At 42.0% G+C, this 25417-nt stretch overlaps 1 protein-coding gene across 4 annotated transcripts in view; it reads right to left on the bottom strand.

The window, feature by feature from the left end:
* Nucleotides 1–728: 728 nt before the first annotated feature.
* pax5 (paired box 5) overlaps nt 729–25417 on the bottom strand; it is a 57078-nt gene continuing 32389 nt past the window's right edge. For all 4 annotated transcript variants that reach the window (XM_004564283.4, XM_004564281.4, XM_004564282.4 and 1 more), the window contains exons 7-11: nt 19508–19640; nt 10906–11007; nt 8500–8586; nt 7582–7668; nt 729–5594 (exon numbers count right to left, since the gene is read on the bottom strand). In XM_004564283.4, the coding sequence (XP_004564340.1) occupies nt 5512–5594; nt 7582–7668; nt 8500–8586; nt 10906–11007; nt 19508–19640 (492 nt within the window). In that variant the 3' untranslated portion in view covers nt 729–5511. The remainder of the gene's footprint in view (nt 5595–7581; nt 7669–8499; nt 8587–10905; nt 11008–19507; nt 19641–25417) is intronic.

Genomic DNA, 25417 nt, shown 5'->3' with positions numbered 1-25417 from the left:
TGCCAATCCAAACAGCTGCCGGCCAGTGAGAATCCAGTCTCTCCCAATGTGAACCAGTCAGGTCAAAGCAATGGCAAAGCAAGCTGTGTCCCTATGAGATGCATAGTTAACCAACAGTCCTGTTAATATGTCACTGGACTCTGGTCTACACCGAATGACAACCACTGAGTTTGACTTGTTTGATTTAGCAAGTTGATGCAAGCGGACAACTGGATTTACCTCCTGAAGGAGAATGACTTCAATCAATTATTTCTTATTGTATGCGTGTGTGTGAACATGTTTAGACATCTTTGTGAGGACAGAAAATTGGCATGCTACTATACTTGTGGGGACCAGCAGTGCACTTATGGTGACAAAATGCCTGTCCCTAGGAGTTTTTGAGGCTCAAAATATGGTTTTAGTGTCAGGGTTACAATTAGGTTATGGTTAGGCTTAGGCTGAGGGTTAGGCATTCATTTTTGATGGTTAGGGTAAGCAGCTAGATTATGTCAATGAGATGTCCTCACTAAGATATGAAATTGTGTGTTTCTTTTAAATACTGGGGTTGGAAAAAAGAAATTCATTTTATTAATGAATAAACTTGATATATTTCTGTCATGTTCTTGGCTTTTACTTTTATATATATATATATATATATATATATATATATATATATATATATATATATATATATATATATATATATATATATATATATATATATATATATAAACATAGTTTAACCGTGATCTATGTTGTGGATATCTCCCAGAAATTGAACTTTTCAGTCACCCATTTCAGAAATATGCAAATATTATGCACTTGGTTGATGTTCGGATATCTTTTAATGACCCTAAAGTTGGAAAAAATATCTCACTGTCCCGCTGCAACCAAAAAAACCTCCTTGAGATTGGTTTGGTTGATGGCAGTTTAACGGTTGCCGTTGTTTTGATGGAAGATGCTGTCTTACTGCAAACACTCATCAAGCAGTAGTGAAACTTGTAAAAGTGTGATCCAAAACGAAATGGAGACCATTTGCCTTCACCTTTTGATAGCAAGCATCCTCCTGCAACCACTTGCAAACTGGTCAGGGAACACAATTTTTTCGTAGTTACCAGTGGTTACCAGTGTCACCAGTCTCCAGACCTATGTGACTGAGGCTTCAGCAGCTGATTTCTCAGCAACCTTTTGCAACCACTCACAACTCATTGGGGTGATACTCATTTTCCCCTAACGATGGGTGGTTGCCAGGATGTCACTAACTTGTCTAGGCCTGGGTGACTGGCTCTGTAAGCAGGTTTTTAGCCCATTAGCAGGTTCTGCATATACTTGTAGAACTGGAGTTGTGTCCTGTGACTTTGCTGACCCATTTCTTTATGGTCAATGTTCCCACACAGACACTACCACCCACTAACAACGTGATCATCTTAGGAGCTTTATCAAAAATGAAAAATGTTGTGCTATGTCAAAATTTGGGATTATTATCTAAAGATAACTAAGAATTTTGAAATAATATCATAGAATTTAGAGCTACAGATGGGGGAAAATATAAATAAAATAAATTCAGTGGTGGAAACAATCTTCCATGACATGACCTACTGTACTGCCACACAAAAGACAACTCAACAAAAAAAGACATCTGTCTTGGTGTCACCAGAAGTTTAGTCTCAGCTGAGTCGCTTGGATAAAAATCGTATGGCTCTGGCACTGTCACTACAGCTGATGAGTGAGGAATCAATCACTGACTTTAATACAACCAGGACTATTTTCTGCTTTTCGTTGCTGTAGCTGCTTAACAACATCTTTTTTTCCTCCGGGTTTTATGACTGAAAAATCCACATTCGGGGAGATTTATTGACTAATGTGGGTGCTGTTAGATCAGCTGTCAGAGCCGCGATGACACTGTTGTTGCATTGTAAGAATCACTGTGAGTTATTGGTACTTTAATCACCTTTATTTATTTGTAAAAGGCTTTGTAAAATCTTCAAACCCTGTGTTTGCCCGGGTAAATAATAAGACTTCTGTTAAATGCGTTGAAGGGAGGAAACTGAATCTAGTTTTAGTGACTCATAGTAGGTCAGGGGGATGTTGACATATAAAACTAAAGGCACTGTCCTTGTTTTCAGCTGGTGTGGTTCAGGTTCAATAATGCCTCAGAAGGATCAAGAGAAAAAGACAGAAATAAGGAAAGGCTCCCGCTGAGGCGCACGCTGGCAACACAGCAGGTGAGCCGTCATAAGAATCTTTCTTTAGAGTTGTGTATTCACAACTTTTAAGGTCTACAAACGTGAAAGGATCCACTCTATTACTATTTCAAAAAATCCCAGAAACAACAAATATTGAGAAACTAACAGCTTTGTTCAGGGTTTATAGTTATTGTATGTTTATAGAGCTATATATTATGCCTCACACTGCAGATTTGGTGCCTTCAATCTGTTTGCTAGTAGACACTACACAGTAGCAATGAAGCGCTACACTCAGCCACATATACCCAAAACAAAAAAGGAATCCAAACACTCGCAGATGATGGCCAAAAACAACACCGCACACCTTAAGTCTTTTTATAATAGAAGAAAGCTTCGACACTAAAATCTTCAGTGTGAATAACTGAAATCGCTATTGACATTGTGACTTCTCTTTCGCTGATTACTGTACAAGTCTGGTGAGGACAGAATTGAAACTGAAAAAGGTACAGGCTAAGGAAGATATTGCCCTCTCACAAGACCAATATATCGGCCCCTCAGACATTTGGGAAGGGAAAACACACTGATTTCAGATCTGTGCTGAGGGGCAAATCTGTCCTTGTCTGTCTGTCTGTACGAGATGGGTAAGGCCTCAACCCTGGTGTCATGCATTGTCACAGCGCAGAACTGATGTGGCAGACAAACAAACGAAAAAAAATAATAATCAGGTTTACTTTTTTTTCACGAAAGCAGTACTTTTATAGAAACAATTTCAGGATTTTAAACAAGCACATGTTTTGACACATACTCAAAACGGGGAAAAGCAGAAGAAGTACTTAATGGTTCTGAAAGGAAGCTGAAAAAGTAGAATGTCACCTTAAGAAGATGATTGAGTCTCTTTGTGCTTTTGTAAGAAGTCAGCCGATCCACTAGGGGGGCCCATCTTTGGGGAGTTTAAAGACAGAGATAGAAAGAGAGGGTGCCACTGCTTCCTGTTGGTCTTTGGCTGATGCTCGACTGGATCAGCAACAGGAGGGATACTCCTCACATTGGGTCTGATCCAGTCTAGCACCAGCCTTCGTTTGGACACTTAGGAAGCAAAATAAAAACACAAAAAACTTATTAAGTGGCACCTTTGTCAACTGATACCAGGCAACAAACTATAAACAGGAAAATCGCAATCTGATCACACTTATAAACAAAGACTTCTTATATTGAAAGTTTTTTCAGAATTCATATTTCACTGCGTCATCGCCGTCGTCATCGTCACTATTCTAGCACAACAGCGTGACACTATTATAAATCATTACAGGCATTCACTCTCATCACGGAGTGCAGCACAGAAAAGCTTCTTAATATATTACTCTGTGTCTCCTCCATTATAAATAGCTCTTGATCAGGACTAAATCTTGTCTGGGGAGGTAGGATACCACCGTCCTGTACTGTAACACAACCTGATGGAACCGATTTTGGTCCGATGTGAAGATGAGTACTGTTTGTTTTACAGTAGTGGGCTCAGATTTTAGGCTGTGCTTTCCTGAAAAGTCTCTCTATGTCTTGGTCAGTGGCTTTCAAACCAACTCAAATGCAAGTGTGAATGTAAGGCATGGATGTATTAAAAGAGCTGGGGCCTCATTTATACATTTTTATTATGTTCAAAGATTGGTTAATTACTTGTGTTTAATTATGTGACGACCATTGTTTATAGATCTCAAACCAACCTAAATTGACGGCACCTGTAATTTCAGCAGAATTGTGGGTTTAAACAGAAATAACCGAGGACCAAAACAGAAAAGAAAACTTTTTTGAGGACAAGCTCTCTTAAGTAGATTAAGAGAAAATAAAAGAGAATCCAAATTTGCCAGTGAATCTGATTCTGATTAGCAGGAAAATCATGGACAGTTCAGACTTACAAATTAAGATTTTACGAATGTAACTTCATGTTATAAATGAGGCTTTTGGATGCAGCGATGTCATTCAGCACGTCCTTCCAATTTTTCTAGTGGTCAAATTCAGTATTGCAGGCAAAAATACCCACACCTCAAAAAACGTTTTTCCCCCCCATTTCTTGAAAAATACAAAAGAGTCATCTGTAGAACTACTAATGTTTCTACCTCTGATAGGTTGCCCCGTAATCGTTCTGTTATGAATTTATCTGTAGGCGTTGACATCCAGTATCCAGCTCCTCTTAATACATCCACTATGTGAGGACACAGTTTTCTTACCAGAAAATTGGATCATGCTTGACTTCAACTACTAAAACCCCACCCCTGAACAGCAAACATCCAGTCATGGTTTATTAACTATCTTTAGGCGTGCCAAGTTTTGGATTTTTCTACACGCTGAACCCGTGTGCATGGTGCAGCAGTAGAAATCACACACAGCATTTAAGGAGTCTTATCTTCTAAACTTTTTCCAATCCTAAAAGTAAAGAATGAAGAAATGAGGTGAGATGCAAAAATGCTCACTAGCTTACATACTGCATAGTGCACTGGTAACACAAAAGGATTGGATAGTTGACAGTTGTGTGATAGTTGTGTTTGTCGTAAGCAATCCGCCGCTTTAAAAATGACTAGAAATTCAGAGCATGTATACTCTGCAGAACTGGAAAGCTTGACCACTATAACAGTAACAAACGGGACAGGGCGAACATGCGTGACCCTGAACGCTCCCTTTGAAATAATGTTATCTCATTTGATGAACATTTCTGAGGGTTCCAGAGGAAAATGTGTTGAATCTGTGGCAGAACGAATAGAATGGTAACGATATGGGTGATTTTGGTCAGTCAAAGTTAGGATGATTGGATTGTCTTTACTTCACTGTAGCATGGCATAGAAAATTGATTGATTAATGTGCGGTCATAAAAATAGCCTACTGTTTGAAAAAGTTGATTTTTCTCTGATCAGCTTAAATAATTTCATCAAAAATATTCCCAACTGGAAAACCCAGAAGGTCACAATACAGATAGTTTTAATGCTACACACAGTCCGCTGACTTTTGGTTTATGACTGGTTAAAAACTAGATAGGAATACGAAGGCTTGATAGTGTGGGAGGGTCCAAATTTCCAAAATCTACTTGTTTACATAATCGGTTATTGACCTTGACATACCTGTGTCCTCACAGTATTGTATACCCAAACAGTATTGTGCTGCAGCTCAGGAGTGTATTCGTTGGTTTAAGTGTCACTCAAAGAAAATGCAAACTTCACCGATGTCAAAGATTTGAATTCTTCTCCTCTTTGAAGTCCAAGCGTAGGCGAGTTTGTACTGAGCGGTTCCGATGCTATCCATCCCTCCCTCATCTCCTTCTCCTCCTCACCCTGCGACTTCCTGTGTCTACACGAGGGTGTCAGTGGCGGTCGTAGGTGGAGGCTGTAGCGGTGGCAGCAGGGCCTGCCCCTCGTGATGTTGCACTGTAATAATATGGCGATCCTGGAGGGGGAAAAAAGCAAACACACAACTTTTTTAAGTCACTTAACTGAAAAAAATATGAAAACGTGATGTGAATCCAGGTTCTTTAACCTTGGGCTTTTTTCTTGTCTACATAATTAGATTATTAAAACCTGTCATTTCTGCCATGTAAGAGCTGAAAGCAGAGAAAATACATTATTTTAAAATGGTGTGTGCTGAGCAATTTACAGGCAGAAACAGAACAGCGATGGGATTTATCTAAGAGCTGTGTTTGATGGAGTCCAATAAAAGGTTTTTTTTTATCTCTACTATTAAGGCCTAACTAACCATCAAGCATGATCGCTTCATGGTTAGTTATCAAGTGTTTGTATTTCCCATTCAAGCTACAGTTGACCACAGTAATCTGCTAGTGACCTGCTAGTGGTGCCACGCCCTCTTTGCAACCGATTTATCCTAGCAACTGTCAGAAATTACTCGCTAACTGCTTAGAGGTTACCAGGCGGTCACTTATTCCACTGTGATAACAGGCTAAATGTATAATAAAAGAAGTTTATTAAATGTGTAATGAAAGACGTTTTGTGATATTTAAGGATTTTTAGTATTTAAAGTTTTTGAATCATTTCACACAAAAAACGAATATTGAAGAAACTGCTTTCATTTGATCCCTTCAGTATATCTGACAAATCCTGATTAGCAGCTGTAAACCAGGTAAAACTGAAAGTGAACTAAGCAAGAACGTAGGCAATTATTCCTCTGTGGGGAGGAAAAGTACTTTCTCTTTCAAATAAGTTTGACTAATCTGGAGATTTGTTAATACGATTGTCTTGTTCTTTTGCTCATTTCGCTTCCCCGTGGACTTCTGTCGCAATGTCATCACACTGACAGATCGCAGCAATTAACTTGGTCAGAATAATTTTTTTTTATTACAGCTAGAACTGATGTTTAAAATGACAAAAAACAGCAAGACGGCTGTAATAAATCTGAATTCTCCCTGAACAATTTACAGCCTACTTAAATATGGTGTAAATGTGAAACGAGCAGCTTCAATTTTCTGTTCAGATTATATTTTACTTTGAATGTGAGCAGTGAAAGGCAGGGATGAGATGACATGAGCTGATGGAGCTAATGACAGAAAAAATAGTCTCTCTTTCATGTACAACCAATAAAATTAACTCCCTGACTCTTTCAGTCTTTCTCTCTCTCTTTCTCTCTCTCTCTCTCTCTCTCTCTCACACACACACACACACACACACACACACACACACACACACACACACACACACACACACACACACACACGCACACGCACACACAATCGTAGTGACAGTCTAAGCTGACACACTGAGTACAGCTCTACTACTGCTGATCCCCTGAGTCTATTCTCTCCCCAAGGGAGAGGTCAATTCAATACTGTAACCCCAAAGACACGCAGAAACCCACACTTACACACCTCAATACACACAGAAAAAAGCAGTCACCTGCACACACACATCCACACCTGTCTCCGTTCCTTCCATCAATCAGCCTAGCTGTGTGTTGACAGGTTATGTCTGTCCACAGTCCAGGTAATCTCAGGAGCCTCTTTGGGGAAGTGAGGCATTAAGCCGACCTGACAAACTATTTAGTCTCACTCAAGGTTTCAGACGCCCTCTTCTCCCCTTTTGCCTCTTCTTGAAAAACTCCCCTTTCTTTCATGTCTCACCATTTTCCTCATCCGTTCCTTATCCTTTCTTTTGTATCCAAGGCTCTCCCTTCCCCTGCCTTCAATCTTAAGCCTTTCAGTGTCTCCTAATGTGCATCTTGTCCTCATATTATGTGTCCACTCATCCGTTATCATAAACTTCCGTTACAGTCTCTCTGCATTTTTTCCCTTTTTGCATGCTCTACTGTCAGCTTTCCTCATCGTGGCATCCCCCCGTGCATATACAGCACCTGCGTGCTCACAAACACAATGCACTTATTTCTGTTGTACTCTCTTCATCTGCTTCTTTTGTCTTTCTCCACCTACCTTGCATCTGTCCTGCCTGGCTGGTGAAGAGACTGGAGGAGCAGCCGATTTCCGTCCCCAGGAGAGACCCATAATCCTGCTGAAACACTGGGGACAGAGGGAAGGAGGGAAGGAGGCAAAAGGAGAGGTGAGGAGAGGAAAGGGTGGGGGTATGCTAAAGGTCATCACAGCATGACCTCTCTCACCTATTGACCTTTTAAACCATCACCTTCTGACCGTTTCACCTTTAATCATGACCCTGAAATGGCTGCTTAGACAATGACTTTGACACCGACTGTTTTAGCTCAGGGTTAATGCCTCCTCTTAAACACTAATGCGGAGATGTAAAGACAGCGTTGGGATGTCTTTCAGAAACACACATCAATGGTTTGGGAAGTTAAAGGAAATGGATGCTGCCAAGATATCTAAAAACATTTGGGGGGGGGGGGGGGGGGGGTAGGTAATGCTTGCTGCTTATTAGAGTCCCTCAGATCAACACTGGTGACTCTTTGGGACTAAATAAGCTGTAACTGTTTGTTGCTTGGGCAAGCAAACAGCTAAGATTCTAATATATTATATTACTAACATCATTTCTTTAGATTAATTTTTAATCTAAAGGTGACTGAAACTTAAAACAATAGGTGGTCAGAGTCACTTTCCTCCATGACACCTATATATATTTAAAAAAAAACAAACAGTTAATTCAGTTCATTCCTCTCTTGCTATATCTGTTCTTCAGATCATTCACGCCAAAATTGCCTGTCATTAAAAACAAAAAACCCTCTGCAGACTGTCTGCTACATTACTACAAAGAATGAAATGTAATGCCATGAAAAAGATAAATAGAACAGTATTAGAGAGGGTGGAAGTGGGATGTAAGGTGGAATGTGATGAAACTCCACAGAATACGCTACAATAAACAATATGGGATACACCAACCTAATAGGCTGGGGTTAGGAAATCTCCATGATTCATTGTACGTTGAATACTGCGGATGGGAATATGGACTTCCGGAAAAATCTCCCCCTGTAGGAGAACAGAAAACAGAGACACAAGACATGGTTAAAAACATTAAAGGACAGGGAGGAAAATCCCATCTTGGTTTGGTTTAGGTGAGGACTAGCACAGTTTTAGATAATATTCAGGATATTATTCTTATCTCGTTTGGCAGGAACACATGCTTGTGGAAATACTTTGCTCTCTGAAGCTTTAACCGGCTTCTTGTGTTCAACAGAATATTTTACAGACTAGGTGATAGGGACAGAACAGGAGAGCTCGGTGCGAATGTAGTGGTCCTGCCATACAGTGGATGATAGTGTAGCTTTTCTCCCTCATTTAATACTTACTGTCTGGGGTCTACTCTTCCTTTTGCCTTCCCCTCCTGCTTTTCCCATCACCCCTTCCTCTTTATTTTTCTCTCTCGTCCGCTGGCCCGCCTGACTGCAGCCCGCCCGTCACCCTTCACATCAAAACAACATTCTCCTCCATTTCTTCTCCTCTTTTTTTCCTCCACATATCTCTGTTGACTTGCTCTCTTTTTTCACTCTTTTGCTCTTTCTTTTCTCCTGAACCTTCACTCCTCCCAGGGGATCCCTCTCCCATAGCTGACAGTCACAGACCCTGATGCCCCCTCCCTCCAACCACCACCCGTTCCTCCTCTCTCCTTCTCGTTCTGTCGGTTCTGCCTCACTGCTCTCCAACACCCCCTCTGAGTGTCAGCCCCCCTGCTGCAGAGAGAAAGACAGAGAGACAGAGAGGGAGAAGGCGAACAGCAGAAGAGAGTTGCTTGCTTAATGAAGGTATGATATTAGACAGAGCGAACAAAAAGGAGGATAATTTGCCTGAGAAGTGCTGAGATAAAACGTGCCGGAGCTGGAGAAGCAAAGTTTGTAGATTATCTCCTCGACTCATTCCAGTCAGCTCATGGATTCGTGCAGCTTTAAAAATGCACTGAGAAAAATTCAAATGCCTGCACTGTTTGTGTGTGTGTGTGTGTGTGTGTATATATATATATATATATACACAAAACAAGTTTTCTTTGTGCTAGTGTGTGCATTTATGTGTGCGTTTAGCTGCGTCTGTCAGGTGGGGTCGGGATGTTGTCTCCATGGCATCCGTGGGTGCGAACATCCTCTCCCTTGTCATCACCGTAGTGACGGCAATGTGTCAGGTTGTTTAGGAGACGAGGAGCGGAGGGGAGAGAGGAGGGGAAAGAAGGCTCAGGGGTCTCCCTGGTGTAGCTCAGTGTCAAGGTCGCGCGCACACACAAACACACATACACACAAACAAACACAGCACACGCATAAACATCCAGCAAACCAAAAACACGCACACACACAAATATGCTGTCAAACCTGAGGACAGGACGGGGTGAGCGCAGGGGGACAGGGTGACAGGGTTACCCATCTTTAGACGTGTTGTTCCTACATGTCCACTGAGAGTGTGTGTTTCTGCGTGTCAGTCTATATGTGTGTGTGTTTGTCACAGACTGAATGATTGGGAATACAACTTGTAAACAGCATTGTTTTTTGACTTTGCTTCCCTCCCGTTTGTGTCTCTCCCTTTATTTTTCTGCAGTGTATTTCACACTGACCACGACCACCACTGCAAGTCTGAGAGAGAGCGAGCGAGAGAACAAGAATAGCGGCTTAGGATTGAAACACAAAAGCATCGTAGAAGGCGGAGTGGAAGGGAATGAATGAATTAGTCGTGGGTCACTGGTGATTCTCATTAAAAACAAATTACTAATGTTGAGGAGGGACAGCTGTGCTACTGTGGCTGGTTTCTAATGATACACACACACGCACAGACACACACGCTAAAGAGAAGCGCAAACACACAAATATATGCACACAAACAGACACACGCACCACCCCCTGGGAGCACTGTCACCCACAGTGTAGACAGACAAGAAAGAGGAAGTGGTGAAGCTAAGTACAGCCTCTGAAAACACACACGCTCTGACAAACATCCAGCAGGAACTTAGAGGATATGTACGTAGAGATGGGTTGACATCATGTGTGGCGAGAGATGACACAGCTATGTACATTAAAAGTAAAACAGCTTTAGCAAGTGTGCATTTGCCATTACTCATTTTGTGGTGACAAGTCTCCACTGTGGGAAGAAAAAGTAAGTAAGTTGTAAATATATTCATTTCAGTATGACCTGCTTTTAGGGTTAGGTTTGAGGCAGTGTTGCATACTTGCATGCTTAGAGAAGGTAAGTCTCCACACATCAGTGTAAGGTGATGGAAACATGACTGTGTGTGTGTGTGTGTGTGTGTGTGTGTGTGTGTGTGTGTGTGTGTGTGTGTGTGTGTGTGTGTGTGTGTGTGTGTCTACTCACCAGGTACCATTCCAGTGAGGGAGGGGGTGGAGTAGCTGCCCTGTCCAGTAGGAGGGACATGAGGAGGGTAGCCTGGCAGAGTGGTGCTGGCTAGATCTCGACCTGTAATCAAACACACACACACATTTGTTGTCATCAGTGTCTTCCTACTATAAGTGCTATTACACTGCCCTGTGTCAAAAAATAACCTTTCTACTGTTTTCCAGAAAATAATTAATATTACATAATTCACTGATGCTGAGTTGAAAATGGCAATAAAATTATCATCACATTTAATTTTCTCACAAAATGTGAATCCATTTTTCGCATAGGGCCCTTTTTTACTCATTAAAATTCAGCTTCTTTAACACAATTCACATATTTTTATAGGTTTCTTTTAACTGGACAGAATAAACAATTGACATGGATGCAAAGTTACTGCTTTTGTGCAGTAGGACAAAAGGCTGGCTCTGGAGCAACCTGGATCGTGCTCACAACCCACTGCACCCAAAAGATCTTCAGCATCACCAGAATAAACGAAGTCATCATCCATTAGAAAGAATGGAATAAGATCCTTCTCACAATGCCTATAAGAGGAAAGTCCGGTTCCTGGAGCCAGGTACTAAGTCATTTAACTCTGACTAAGTGAATAACCGGGGGACAACTGAGACACTATAAGAGATCTTCAAAGTCTTCATCACTACATTGTTGCAGGCAAAACATCATCAGACTCCTTTCTCTCATCAACTAAGCCAGTGCTGATACCAAAGTAAGCAAAACATACCCTTTTCTTTCCTTCTTTCCTTCTTTCTTTCCTTCTTTCTTTCTTTCTTTCTTTCCTTCTTTCTTTCTTTCTTTCTTTTCTTTTTTACAAAAAACTGTTATTTTTTTGCTGCAGTTTGGATGTAGTGAAGCTTCCACGGATGCAGCAAAAAACATCTGGATCATGGTTGGCACTTATATATATATATATATATATATATATATATATATATATATATATATATATATATATATATATATATATATATTAGGGGTGCAACGATATTCGTATCGATATTGAACCGTTCGATACAGTGCTTTCGGTTCGGTACGCATATGTATCGAACAATACAACACAACAATACAATACAACATTTGTAATTTATTTTATCAACTTTCCTTCTGACGATGCTGTCTGTGTTGAGCGCTCAGTGAATCTGCGTTCGACTACTCCGCCTAGGGTCAACAGTGCAGCCTAGGCGGAGTAGTCGAACGCAGATTCACTGAGTGCTCAACACAGACAGCATCGTCAGAAGGAAGAGCGCAGGGCAAGCTAGCGAGACAGAAGTTAAGCTCTCCTTACAACATGGACCTCCCCCACCCTCATTCAGATCTGGCGTTTGGAATTATTTTGGTTTTCATGTGACGTATGACCCTGAAGGTAAGCGAGTCATGGACTAAAGTAAAACAGTATGTTGGATGTGCCATGCAATGCTCAATTACATGGGTGGGAGCTAGTGTGTTAGCGCAGTTAGCTCGTTAACGTGTTGGCCGTCTAGCCCCATGCACGGGCGATCGGCGGTAGCTAGTTAACGGAGATTTGCCGTGTTGTGGCGTTAAGGTCATTTCAACGAGATTAACCTGAAAGCACTAGTGGGAACACAACGAATATGACTGCACATTTACGCCGACATCATCCTAGTGCAAAGACAAGTGGAAGCAGAAAAAAAACAAGCAAGCATGCTACTAACTTTAGCCGAGTCATTTAGACAGCTGTTTAATATGCTGCTGAGAATATAGCCCAGAAGAAGCGGATAGTATAGCTTTTATTTTGGAAAGAGACATTTCTCTGTAATAAACTCTCTTTTCCAAAGATGAGTGATTCCTCAATCAGATACAGGGCTTGCAATATCGCTAGCCCGACGTCCTGGGGCTAGCGATTTTTTTCAGTCGGGGTACCAAAATCTATCTCTGCCCTGCCTGTCGGGCTATCGTAGGAAGGAAAAATATATGTCAATGCTTTTGCATTCTTTCAGAAATGTAGCTGGGTAATTATGTCATTGGCATCGGTGAGCCACTGTCAATATGTGACATATTTAAATCGCGCTTGAATTTGCGCTTGTTTTTTTGCTTTCACTTTGCAATCGCGCGAACTGTGTATAGAGAGCGACAGCACTGATCTGTGAGTGATGATAATTTGCGCACCAATTCCTCTGACATCGTCTTATTAATCGTTAGCTTACTATGCAAACATGACAAGTGAAATCTCCCGCAGCTTAAACATGTGAGAGGTTGATCGCGCAGAGAATCGCTGAGCTTATGTGAGTGCGGCAGGATATATATTTCACTACGATGACCTGGATGATTGAGAACCTTCACAGACAGATATATATTTTAGTTCTGCTGAGCCAAATAAGACAGGTCAGGGTGAAGAAGTGACAGCCAAAGAAAAGCTTACCACAAAACGGAGAAGTTATGACAAATCAGACTATAAGGCAAAAAGAAAGTGCAGCTTTATGGTTTCATGGACAAAAGAATTTCTGTGGCTGCAATATGACGAGCTAAATAACCAGGGCTGCACATAAGTGGTCCGCAGGTGCGCATTCGCTGTCAAAATAAAAAACACGCACAAGGGTTAGGGTTAAATTCAAAAACTGTACTTTTGAGTTAAAATATATATTTATAATTTTAATAAATGACAAATTAAAAAGGCATGAACATTTTTTTTGTATCGAAAAAATATCGAACCGTGACACCAAAGTATCGAACCGAACCGAACCGTGAATTTTGTGTATCGTTGCACCCCTAATATATAACACCCAGCACGCCCCTGCGGGCGGTTTATCCTTCAAGCTCGGGTCCTCTACCAGAGGCCTGGGAGCTTGAGGGTCCTGCGCAGTATCTTAGCTGTTCCCAGGACTGCGCTCTTCTGGACAGAGATCTCCGATGTTATTCCCGGGATCTGCTGGAGCCACTCGCCTAGCTTGGGAGTCACCGCACCTAGTGCTCCGATTACCACGGGGACCACCCGTGGTAATCGGACCACTCATCACACACACACATATATATATATATATATATATATATATATATATATATATATATATATATATATATATATATATATAGGACAGTTACAAGTACTTGGGGATCCCGCAGGCGAATGGGAACCATGAAGAGGCCGCTAGAAAAGCTGCAACCACCAAGTACCTGCAGAGGGTCAGGCAAGTCCTGAGGAGTCAGCTGAATGGTAAGAACAAGATCCGGGCCATCAACACGTACGCCCTGCCCGTGATCAGGTACCCTGCTGGGGTAATAGGCTGGCCAAAGAAGGAGATAGAAGCCACTGACATAAAGACAAGAAAGCTCCTTACCATGCATGGAGGGTTTCACCCCAAGTCCAGCACCCTGAGGCTGTACGCTAAGCGGAAGGAAGGAGGCCGGGGACTGGTGAGTGTCAGCACCACAGTCCAGGATGAGACAAGGAACATCCAAGAATACATTGGGAAGATGGCCCCAACTGACCGAGTGCTCAGTGAATACCTCAGGCAGCAGAAACCCAAGAAAGAGGAGGGAGACGAGGAACCATCATGGAAGGACAGGCCCCTGCACGGTATGTACCACCGGCAGATAGAGGAGGTGGCTGATATCCAGAAATCCTACCAGTGGCTGGACAAAGCTGGACTGAAAGACAGCACAGAGGCACTAATCATGGCAGCACAAGAACAAGCTCTGAGTACAAGATCCATAGAGGCTTGGGTCTATCACACCAGGCAAGACCCCAGGTGCAGGCTGTGTAAAGATGCCCCAGAGACAATCCAGCACATAACAGCAGGGTGCAAGATGCTAGCAGGCAAGGCATACATGGAACGCCATAACCAAGTGGCCGGCATAGTGTACAGGAACATCTGTGCCGAGTATAACCTGGAAGTCCCGAGGTCAAAATGGGAGATGCCCCCAAGGGTGGTGGAGAATGACCGAGCTAAGATCCTGTGGGACTTCCAGATACAGACAGACAAAATGGTGGTGGCTAACCAACCGGACATAGTGGTGGTAGACAAACAGAAGAAGAGGGCCGTAGTGATCGATGTAGCGGTTCCGAATGACAGCAATATCAGGAAGAAGGAACACGAGAAGCTGAAGAAATACCAAGGGCTCAGAGAAGAGCTCGAGAGGATGTGGAGGGTGAAGGTAACGGTGGTCCCCGTGGTAATCGGAGCACTAGGTGCGGTGACTCCCAAGCTAGGCGAGTGGCTCCAGCAGATCCCGGGAACAACATCGGAGATCTCTGTCCAGAAGAGCGCAGTCCTGGGAACAGCTAAGATACTGCGCAGGACCCTCAAGCTCCCAGGCCTCTGGTAGAGGACCCGAGCTTGAAGGATAAACCGCCCGCAGGGGCGTGCTGGGTGTTTGGTTTATATATATATATATATATATAAATTGAGATTTAAAGGAAAATTGATTAAAACCAAACTGCAAAATCTTTCTCACAGTGATGAGGGATTTCAATTAATATCACTTAATGAAAAGGGTAAGCAGTGTTTTTATTTTACTAAATCCTGCAGGAGCAGGGCATCCTTTTTTCCTTTTGTTTCCTCCAGTCTTGTTTTCCATCTCCTGGCATCTATTAATTTACCAACTTCCCCCGTCTCTCGTTACCTGAATCTCCCCTTCCTTGCTTTGTCTGTCACTTGGTGGATAGGATATATAACTGCATTAGACTTCATGACAGTGTGTCGACCCAAATAATTTCTCTATGTTTGCGCGCAGTAGACACTGGAAGTGCGTGGAGAGGGTGCCCTCCATTCATCATCATCATATACACACACTCAACCACACACACATGCATCAACACCCTCCTCCTGCCCCCTGCACACACACATTTATCATCATCATAAACAGCTCGGATGCTAACACCATCAATCCCATTCACTTCCCTTCCACTTAACCACCACTAACTAAGTGAGGAGGAGGAGGAGGAGGAGGAAAGGGGAACAAGGTGGGAGAGGAAAATACAGAATATAAAAAACAAGAAGAACAGAAATAGCAAAAAGCAAAAAAGAGCAAACAGGTACGAGAATAAGAGAGGAGGGATATGTGCTAGAAGGTCAACAGCTGTAGTAGATAAATATTTGTTTTCATGAGACAGTGAGTGAAATGGTTTGGACATATGACCGGGAGGGTTAGTTGATATATTAGAAAAAGGATGTTGAAAAAGGAGCTGCCAGGCAGAAGGAAAAGAGGAAGATGAGGCAAGGTGGTTGACATGCAGAGGGTTGGTGTGGCACAGGTGGAAGCTAGGGACAGGGTGAGATGGGGACAGATGAATGGCTGTGGTGACACCTAAAGAAGAAATTGTTGAGTAAAAACAATATCACAGTATTAGTTTTCTCCATCTCCCGTATAAGTAACCATCCTGCACTCAAAAGTATTTTAAAGAAAGTATTAAAAGCTTAATTCAGTCATCCGGTATGGCAACCTGGATTTATAATGTCACAATCTACTATTTTATTTATATTTTATTTAGTATTTTATAAACTGCCTGTACATTATATTTGTTTGAAATGTATGGTTCATACATTGAATAAAGACTCAAGAACATAGACTGTACAGTAAAGATGGACACAGGAGATTGGCATGAAGTGTAGCCAATGCTGAAATGCTTTAAACTAGCAGTACCGATAATGACCAGCAGAGGGCAACTCCTCAGGTCTGATTGTGTAGAAGTGTGTAGAAGAAAAACATCCCATCGTTCAGTTTATTTATTACTTTTTTAAATGTTTTCCTCACAAGCTTCAATTTTTAATAGTATTTTTCGATACAGCATGATGAAATAAATTATGATCTATTCAGAGTACAATAACCAATAAGCAGGATGTGCTTTAGGGATTTGCTACTCTTGAATTAACAATTCAAAACAATGTAGACCTGCAGTGTGGTTTTTCAGTCAGATCTATGCCTTGCTTCTTTATGAGTTACACAAATACACATCTGGTCAGTTTTGTGTTGTTTTTTGTGTGTGTTTTTTTGTTTGTTTAGTAAGTTGTTGTTTATCCTATTTAATATCACACTGAATAACCCCTAACCCTAATCAAGCTAGCAACTATTGTGAGCATTAGCTTAATAAAGGATCATTTTAAAAGACCAATAAAGAATATGAAACTGCAGAACAGCAGTCCACACACAAACAGGCAAATTCTAATGGCTAAGCCAATGTTACGTAAGTGGACAAATCATTAATTGTAAAAGGTCCTGCTCTGGTCAAACAAAATTCAGCCAGTAAAAGCAGCACACTTGTTTTAGTTTGAGTATCTTAGAAAAAGCGGAGCAGGAGACTGGCAGATGCATTAGTCTAATGTCTGCAGTGATGCAGAGCCTATAACAGGATGTTGTGGAGAAGAGAGTCGAGCGAAAAGCAAAGCTGTGGGTAGTCAATGAAAACTTGAGGATGGATGGATGGATGGATGGATGGATGGATGGATGGATGGATGGATGGATTTTATTGCAACCCATCAAATATTTGTTGAGCCATTTCACTCAACACTATTTAAAATATCTAGTTTCATAAATAAAAGGTCTGAGATCAAGGAAGTTGAATGGCTGGCAAACATTGTCATGTCTATGGATAATGTGGCCTCCAATTACATTTCAGCAAGTATACATAGATAAAAAATCCCAACTGTACATGTTCCCATGCTAGGGAAAGTGGACAAATGGAGCAATAAAAGAAAAACAGCATTTATGGTCCTTATCAGCAAAAAATGAACATCTTAAATCCTTTCATTTTTCTGTCCTCTTTACTTCCTATTTCCTTCTGCACCTCCCTCTCTACTTGTGTTTCTCCCTCACATATTGCTTCCCCACTCCAGCCTCTATCTGTCCCTCCCCGCCTCCTCTCTCCTGTCTCGTGTAGTAAAGTTTTTCTCTGTGTTTGACGCGACAGCGAGGCATTAGTGCAGACGGGCTACTCATCCGCTCAGGGTCAGTGCACAGGGCAAGGAGGAGAGGGAGGAGAGGCTGAGAGAGAGGAGAGATGGACTCTCTACAGCCCAACTTAGAGGGGGCAGACAGGGCCAGATCCTCTGAGGTGTGTATGCATGAGTGTGTATGTACACGAAAGTGCACACAGCGTATTTGTGCATATGTTTGCCAGTTGTATTGATGTATCTGTTCTCCACAGCTTTCCTGCAGAGGTCAACGAACAAGTACAAGTCTCCTCCACGCTCACTTGCAGCTACAGATGAACACACATCCTCTGCCTCTCTTACTCTCATACTGTCTGCCTATCTAACTCTCCCATTTCAGCCAGCCATCAAAGCAACACATGTCAAACCTGGAGGGATCAAGCGGGCACAGTGTGTGTCCCTTTGTGTGTTTTTGTGCTATAGTAGACTGGGTGAAGTTCAGGATAAAATAAAATGCCCTACAGATTTGGAAAGACCTTAGAATTGAGGGATGAGAGTGTGAGCGTTGCTCTACAGCATGTGTCCAGTGTATCACCACTTCAAGGATGCAATAACATTGCGTCAAACACACAGACGTCTGATCCCCTTAAGGGAGCTCTATTCTCAGGGAAAAAACAGGCAAGGAAATGTATGCATAATATTCAGAAGGTGTGTGTGTGTGTAACAGAATGTGTGTGTTTGCATGCATAAGCAGAAATGGAAATTTTGATCTTGCTCTCTTTTGCTCATGCTCTCCGTGTCTCGCTCTTTCTCTCTTCCAACACGAGCAGGTAATATTCCTCAGTGGTTTCAGGCGGCAAAAACGAGCCCATTCCCAGATATCCCAAATTCCCAGCTCTATGATTCCCCTCATTACAGATGGGAGCGTCAAAGCCTTGTCCAAGTGCTCCCTGGTCTACTCTTAATTAACCACTGCCTCTCCCAGTGCCCCTAAATGGAAAAGGAGGAATAGATGAGGCTCTCACTTTTCATCCATCCTTCCACCTTTCTTTTCCTCCTTCCCTCTGAGTTTCCTTCCTCCTTTGAGATCCAAAGCGTTAAGCTCTTTAAGCCCTGACAATTTTGGAGCTCCTGCCACTGCTGAGGTAGACTTAAAAAGCCTTTACTTTACTCTCTGGGTGTGTGTGTGTGTTGTTTAAATACGACTGTCAGAGCTCCAGCTAAAGCTTGACTCTAAAGTATAAAACACCAGAGTTTTGTCTTCTGACTAAAATATTTTATGGAATTTTTATGTGTGAATTATGGGATTGTGCAGCAATAGGTTAGCAGTTTTAATCCTAAAACTAAACAAACCCAAGCAATCTTTTAATTCTCTCTTTAAAAACAACAACAAACATTCACATTTTTTTCGTGTAACCAAATAGGAGGGTAGTAATTATAAAAGAATTCAAAATCTCACTCTTCATAGTACACATGCACTACTTTTTTAGTCTCTTTCATACATTAAATATCCACAACAGATCATTCCTCTAAAAGGCAAGAGCAACATGAAGAAAAGAAATGTGTACAGAAACTGATTGGAAACGGGTCATTACCAAGTGAAGCTGAGGTTGGAAAAAATAACTGAGTACAAAACTTCATGGAAAATTAACATTTATATGAAAACCCTTTATTTAGTCATTTCAAAATGTCTCTCAGAGGTGAAGTTAAGATTATTAGCTAGGTGTAACTTTTACCTGGAACTAGTGAGTAGGACTGTGGACCAGAGACGCTGGCTCCTAACTCTGCCCCTGTGCCCGGATTGGCCAAACTGTTCTTCATCTCATCCAGTCCTCCTGCTAATGAAGCCATGGCTGAATAATCTGACGTCTGGAAGAAAGGAGGAAGTAAACAAAGGGTAAACTTATTAACAAAAATCGAAAACAACAAGTACATGTTATGAGGCTAGCTTGTTGTTAGATCTAACGCGGATGCAGTGTTTGTTACATCCTGCTACATTTTCAGCATGCTGCACTTTCCTCAGAGCAGAGAGCAAAAGCGCTTTAGAATGAACACAAACTCACAGACACACACAGACTCACACGCACATACAGAAACACACCTACAGCTGAGAGTTTATTGATCTGTTTACAAAGACAGGGATTTACTGTACAACCAAGTCCAACAGTCTATAACCACAGGATCAGCTTGCTCTTTCTCTTCATCCCTCACACACACAGGATACATAGACACCCGTATATATATCCACACATACGCGCTGGCATTACATAGACCACGGCTAACACAAAGCCTCTTGTCTCCCCAGATACCAACAACAATAAGAACTGTGATCATCTCAGCACACCTACACACGTTCTCCCAGTGGTGTTAACCCAGCATACACACACGCTGCAAAAACTTAAAAAGCACTCAGAGAAGGCTGAAGTGACAAAACAATATGTCACTGTCTGAATGTGCAGTTTCTTTAGAAACAAAATAATATTGAAGTTTAAAAAAAGGAAGGCTGAAAAGAAATAAAGAAACATGTGATAATGTGATCCAAACAAAAAAACACTGCAAAAAAACAAAACAAAACCCACAAGCACATGAAAGGAAATTAGCTTAACTAGCAAGACACACAAAAGAAGAAACCCAGAAAATACAACAGTATGCTCGTACAGTACACAAATGTCAAATAACTCACTGTCCACAACATGGGTTATGATCTTTGGATCATACGGACACAACTTTGAAAGAGGTCTTTAATAACCCAGCCTGGCTGAAAGGCAGTGAGATGGGTGGATAATGGAAACTGTCCGCTAACCTGTGTTTGACCCCAGCACAGAGTCACGACCCATCCATCCTCATTTCTCTACTAGACAAGTGTGTGTGTAATTATGTGTGGTCCAGACATTACTCATCATGCAGGGACTTAAATCACTGTACACAGTGACTTACTGGGGACTTACCTCTTATTGGGACAAAATCCCCGTCATGCAAATGATTACATTTTAAGGTGAATATATGTCTTTTTTGTAGTGTTGGGCAGGTAGGTAAAGGTTAAAGTCATGTATTGACCTCTGAAGTCAGAGATACGCACATTGCCGTGTGTGCAATAATAATATTAATAATAATAATAATGATAATAATAATAATAATAACGAAGGCTGTGCAGAAATTGACACTTTAAAAAAAAAAAAGGTTGGCTCTCAGCATCAGGGAGTTTAAGCTCATCTGTTCCTTAAAACGCAGAAAAGGAAGTAACATCATAAGTAAGTCAGTGCAGAAAAGAGGTGCACTAGAAATAAAAATGTGGGGCTTACAATAAAATATTTAAGTCCATTCCTTGGTGACTTTGAGACAAGTGATCATATAAATAAACCTTGTACTACAGCAACAAGCAAATGCAAGCAAAGCATACAGGCAAACACCATTCATTACTCTGTGGCCACAATTAAGACTGTGTGGAGTAGTACATTCAGTCGTTTGCTCATTAAATCTGTCTGTTGTGTTAATTGACTACTGCGAGGTAAGCTTTAGCTCTTTTTTTAGGTAAGAGTTCATGTCACATGAATGTTTCTGCAGCAGCGTTTTTAACCGGAAAGCCATAATGACTGAGCTAACTAAACTGCTCTCAGTCAGCTTCAATTAATTTGTGTATGTACTAAACAACCCTACTCACAGTATTGGAAAAGAGACACATATTCATCCGGAGTTCGGCAATTAAATATAAGCATATAGTGTATGATTATTGAGGGGTGGCTTAAAAAAAGCTTAGTAAGTTGGTCATTAAATTCTCCTCCTGACTGCATTTTGAAGCACACTGGACCAACACACTGAACCTCAAACTGTTCCCACTGTACGAGTAAATAAAACTGAGCAAATGAAATATTGCACTTTATCGCATGAAATTCCTTCTGTAGCTTTTCCTCCCATTCAGTTACTACTGACCTGTGTGTGTGTGTGTGTGTGTGTGTGTGTGTGTGTGTGTGTGTGTGTGTGTGTGTGTGTGTACACTAATGACACCAATCAGAATTTCCTTTAGGTGATGAGGTGAGAGTTTTGCACTGACCCTTTTAATGCGTCTGCATCTGTGTGTGTGGAGGTGTAAGTGTAGGCGTGTGTTTGTGCTCACTGACCTCTTAAACACCCCTGTGCTCGTCAACACACAACACAACCACTGGACTGTGACCTGCCAAATAAGAGCTTACGCAGTACACTACACACATCCTCCCTCACTCTCTCTCTCTCTCTCTTTGGACTTCAGACACACTTTTAAGCTCTCTTTTCTCTCGCACATCAAACACATCACACACATCACACCTGTAGTTTCTTCATCCAATCATATGAGCTATCACTGCTCAGCCGCCCTCCCCCCCTTTCTCTTGGCCGCTCTCTGTCTTATTATAATGGTGTCTAATGTGTCCATGTATCCGTGTGTAGATGGGGGCCAGGCAGCAGCAGCACCAGAGAAGAAGGGGTCTGCCGTGGTAATTGGCCATGATGAAGTTTGGCCAGTGGGGTGACAGGCCTGCTAAGGAAGATGGATCATTCTCATTCGCCCCCGTAAATGTTGTCAATTCCACCGCTCATACAGCGCCATCAGCCCTCATCAAAGAGGAGGGACGCAGCTGCCGGGCCATGGAGGGGTTGGGGTTTGGGGTTGGCGATGCTGATGGGGAGGGGTTGTTCGGGGCAAGATGGGAGGAAGCAAGTAAAGGTGGCAGGAGGGGGACCTGGCAGATATAAAGGGTCGCTATAAAGAAATAATAAGGAATAAGGAGGAGACAGGAAATGGGGCTGAGATGGAGGGAAATGTTAATTGATTGATAAATTAGTGGGATAGAGAAAAGAATGTAGAGCAGGGCGCTCAGCAGCAGCAGCATCCCACCAATATATGGTAATACTGAGAACTTGGTCATTTTTAGTTTTTCTTCTGTGACCAATGAGTTAAAGGATTTGAAGTTAACTAACTCACAAACTTTACATTGCTTTGAATCCTAAGTCTTCACATTCTTGGATCTGTCACCCAAAGTGGACTCCCAGGATCAAATTTCACTTCATTACTCCACTAAAGTTACACATCATGGACGGCACTCACTGTTTTCAGCGTTTTGTTTTCATTTTATATAAATGCAGCATGTTTTTTAGGGTATAACATACACAATTTCTCATTGGTTGATTATTGCTGTCTGCTTCGATGCATTTTCTCCTTTCTTGTTTCGTTAACTCTGTCCTCTAAAGGGTTAGCAGATAGCAGTCCTTTATCATAACACTTTAACTCTTTAAAAGCAGCTGCACTAAGTTTTAATCTCACTCGTTCTATCACTGTGTCTCTTCCACGCAGCAGCTTGGTCTGCTGAGTCAGAAATGGGACAGATGTGCCCAACCCAGCCAGAGACACACGCATAAACACAAACAAGCACACAAATACACACACAGACCGGCCCTTCTGTACCATTTGCATAATAGTATTTCCTATTTTCACCACTTCCAAAATAGCTCGTGATTTCTCCATCTCCTACTCTCTCTCTCCCATTCGTCACATTGGCTTGAGTGCTCCTGATGGAAAATTGCTTGACTATAAACAAATACAATTCCCTGAGTGGCCCACAGACTGAGACAGGGATTGTGGGGAAGGAATTTATCTGTGCTCAAACTGAGCGTGGCAGCAAGGGGAGGATACTCATTTCCAAACAGCTCCTTATGAGTCACGGGGCCGCTGTAGGCCACATGAGAGGAAGTTTTTACATATTTTATACTTAATTAATTTATCTAAGTGTTGCAGTTGTTTACTGTTATACTTCTTGTATGCATGATTTAAAAAAAAACGTTTAGTGTAGTGATTACACAATGACGCAAAGTCTGCTGGGGGGTTGTTTTTTTTTTCAAATTTGAGCAGCATGGTTGATGCGTCTGATCACACTTAAATAGTTTCAGTGTTAATAAAAAAATGTTGTGGCTTTGTGCATCTAAATCCAATCTTCACCTGAAAGCTACTTTTAACTGCGTCCAGACGCCCTTTCTGTTACAACCCCACAGAGATTTGTGTCTCCTCCTAGAAACAAAAAGTGTATCTTTTACTTTTCAGTTAAATGTGTGAACCACTACACTCTGGAGCCATCAAATTCAATCTCTAACTGCACTGTGAAATTTCCTACAGGATACTTTAATAAGCTCATGCTATAAAGCGATGAATTTGGCGTTATTTCTAGTTTCCCGACTACTTGTTTTCTCTTGATTTATTATTTGTTGTGTGGGGAAAACATTCTGCGGTCAATGATGAGACGAACTAGCTGAAATGACCTGAGATGCATTCTTCATTTTTGTGTTTAGTGCAGCAGTAAAGAGTAGACAGGAAAGAGGGGAAGACACAAAGGGTCAAGGGGCAGATTCAAACCCGGGCCGCTGCATTTCAGCCACAGGGCATCTGAGCCAAACTGGAGCCCAAGATAGAAATCCTTTTAAGTAAAGAAAAAAAAATCTATAATATCAGTCTCATTTTTCTCCGTCCACATCTCAGTGTAAACTGCTTGGTACTGGGGTGGGCGTTTGGACCCAGGGCAGCACGGATGGGCGGGGGTGCTTGTCAGCCCTGCTGATTTATCACCTGGGTAATAGAAAGTGATTGAAGGGAAATTCAAATGAACTGTCTCTGACAGGCACACATGCAGACACACATACGAGCACGCACACATAAATTAATAGCGGGGCTTAATAGACTACAGGGTGAAGTGGAACAAGAGCAGGAGAGGCAGATGAGATAAAAGCAGGGCTTGTTAGGAAAGAAAGATAAAGAAAAAGGTCTGAAATAAACAGGATAGACGAGTAACTACTGCTGACAGATAAAATAAGATTTGCTTGCGAGCGGTATTGCTTTTGGTCTCTTCAAGTGGGACGAAGGAAGACAAAATAATGAGTAAGCCTCATGTTTTAGTGCAAGAAAGCTAAAAAATAATGAGGAGCTTGACGTAACCACTGAGATTACAGTTTATTAGTATAACACCTGAATCTGAGCCTCTTGCTCTTCTGTCTTTACTTTGGTTTTCACAGTTTTGGACACGTCTTTGTCCGATGCACACACACTGACACGCGTTTCGTAAAAGACGACCCCATACAAAACATCACCAGCAGGGACAAATCTGTCAGGAATGTCAGTCGCAAGGCAGGGTGACCCCCCTTGACCATAACCCCACCAATAGTGGTTACTGTGCACACTCACGCACACGTGTACACACACCTCAGCCCACATACCAAAGAGCCTAAGCTGTGGCTGTCAGCGTTAAGGCTAAGAGTGTCAATCATTCCCAGTGGGAAAAAGGGGGTTAGCAGAGGTGGAGGACTAGATAGTCATGTAGATTTGTGTGTGTGTGTTTGTGTGCATGTGGTTGTGATTGCTTGGGTCTCTTTGTAATGCACTTCTTGAAGCCAGTTTGACCCCAGTTTGATTCCCCTATCCCAGACACCGACCCCAGTGGCTTGACCAGGCTCAGACAGGACACTGACCTATGAATCATGGGTATTATAGTCTTGAGTCCCAGTCTATAGAGCTACTACAGCCAATCCCTGTCGACCTCTCGCCCTGTGCCACTCAAGTCCCCATGTCGGTCAGAGGAAAGAGAATGGACTAAAAAGCCAAACTCTGCCCTGTAGGTCTAAGGCTGCAG

Source organism: Maylandia zebra, linkage group LG6 (genome assembly GCF_041146795.1).
Source record: "Maylandia zebra isolate NMK-2024a linkage group LG6, Mzebra_GT3a, whole genome shotgun sequence".
Classification (NCBI taxonomy): domain Eukaryota; kingdom Metazoa; phylum Chordata; class Actinopteri; order Cichliformes; family Cichlidae; genus Maylandia; species Maylandia zebra.
This window is presented reverse-complemented; position numbering and strand designations above follow the sequence as displayed.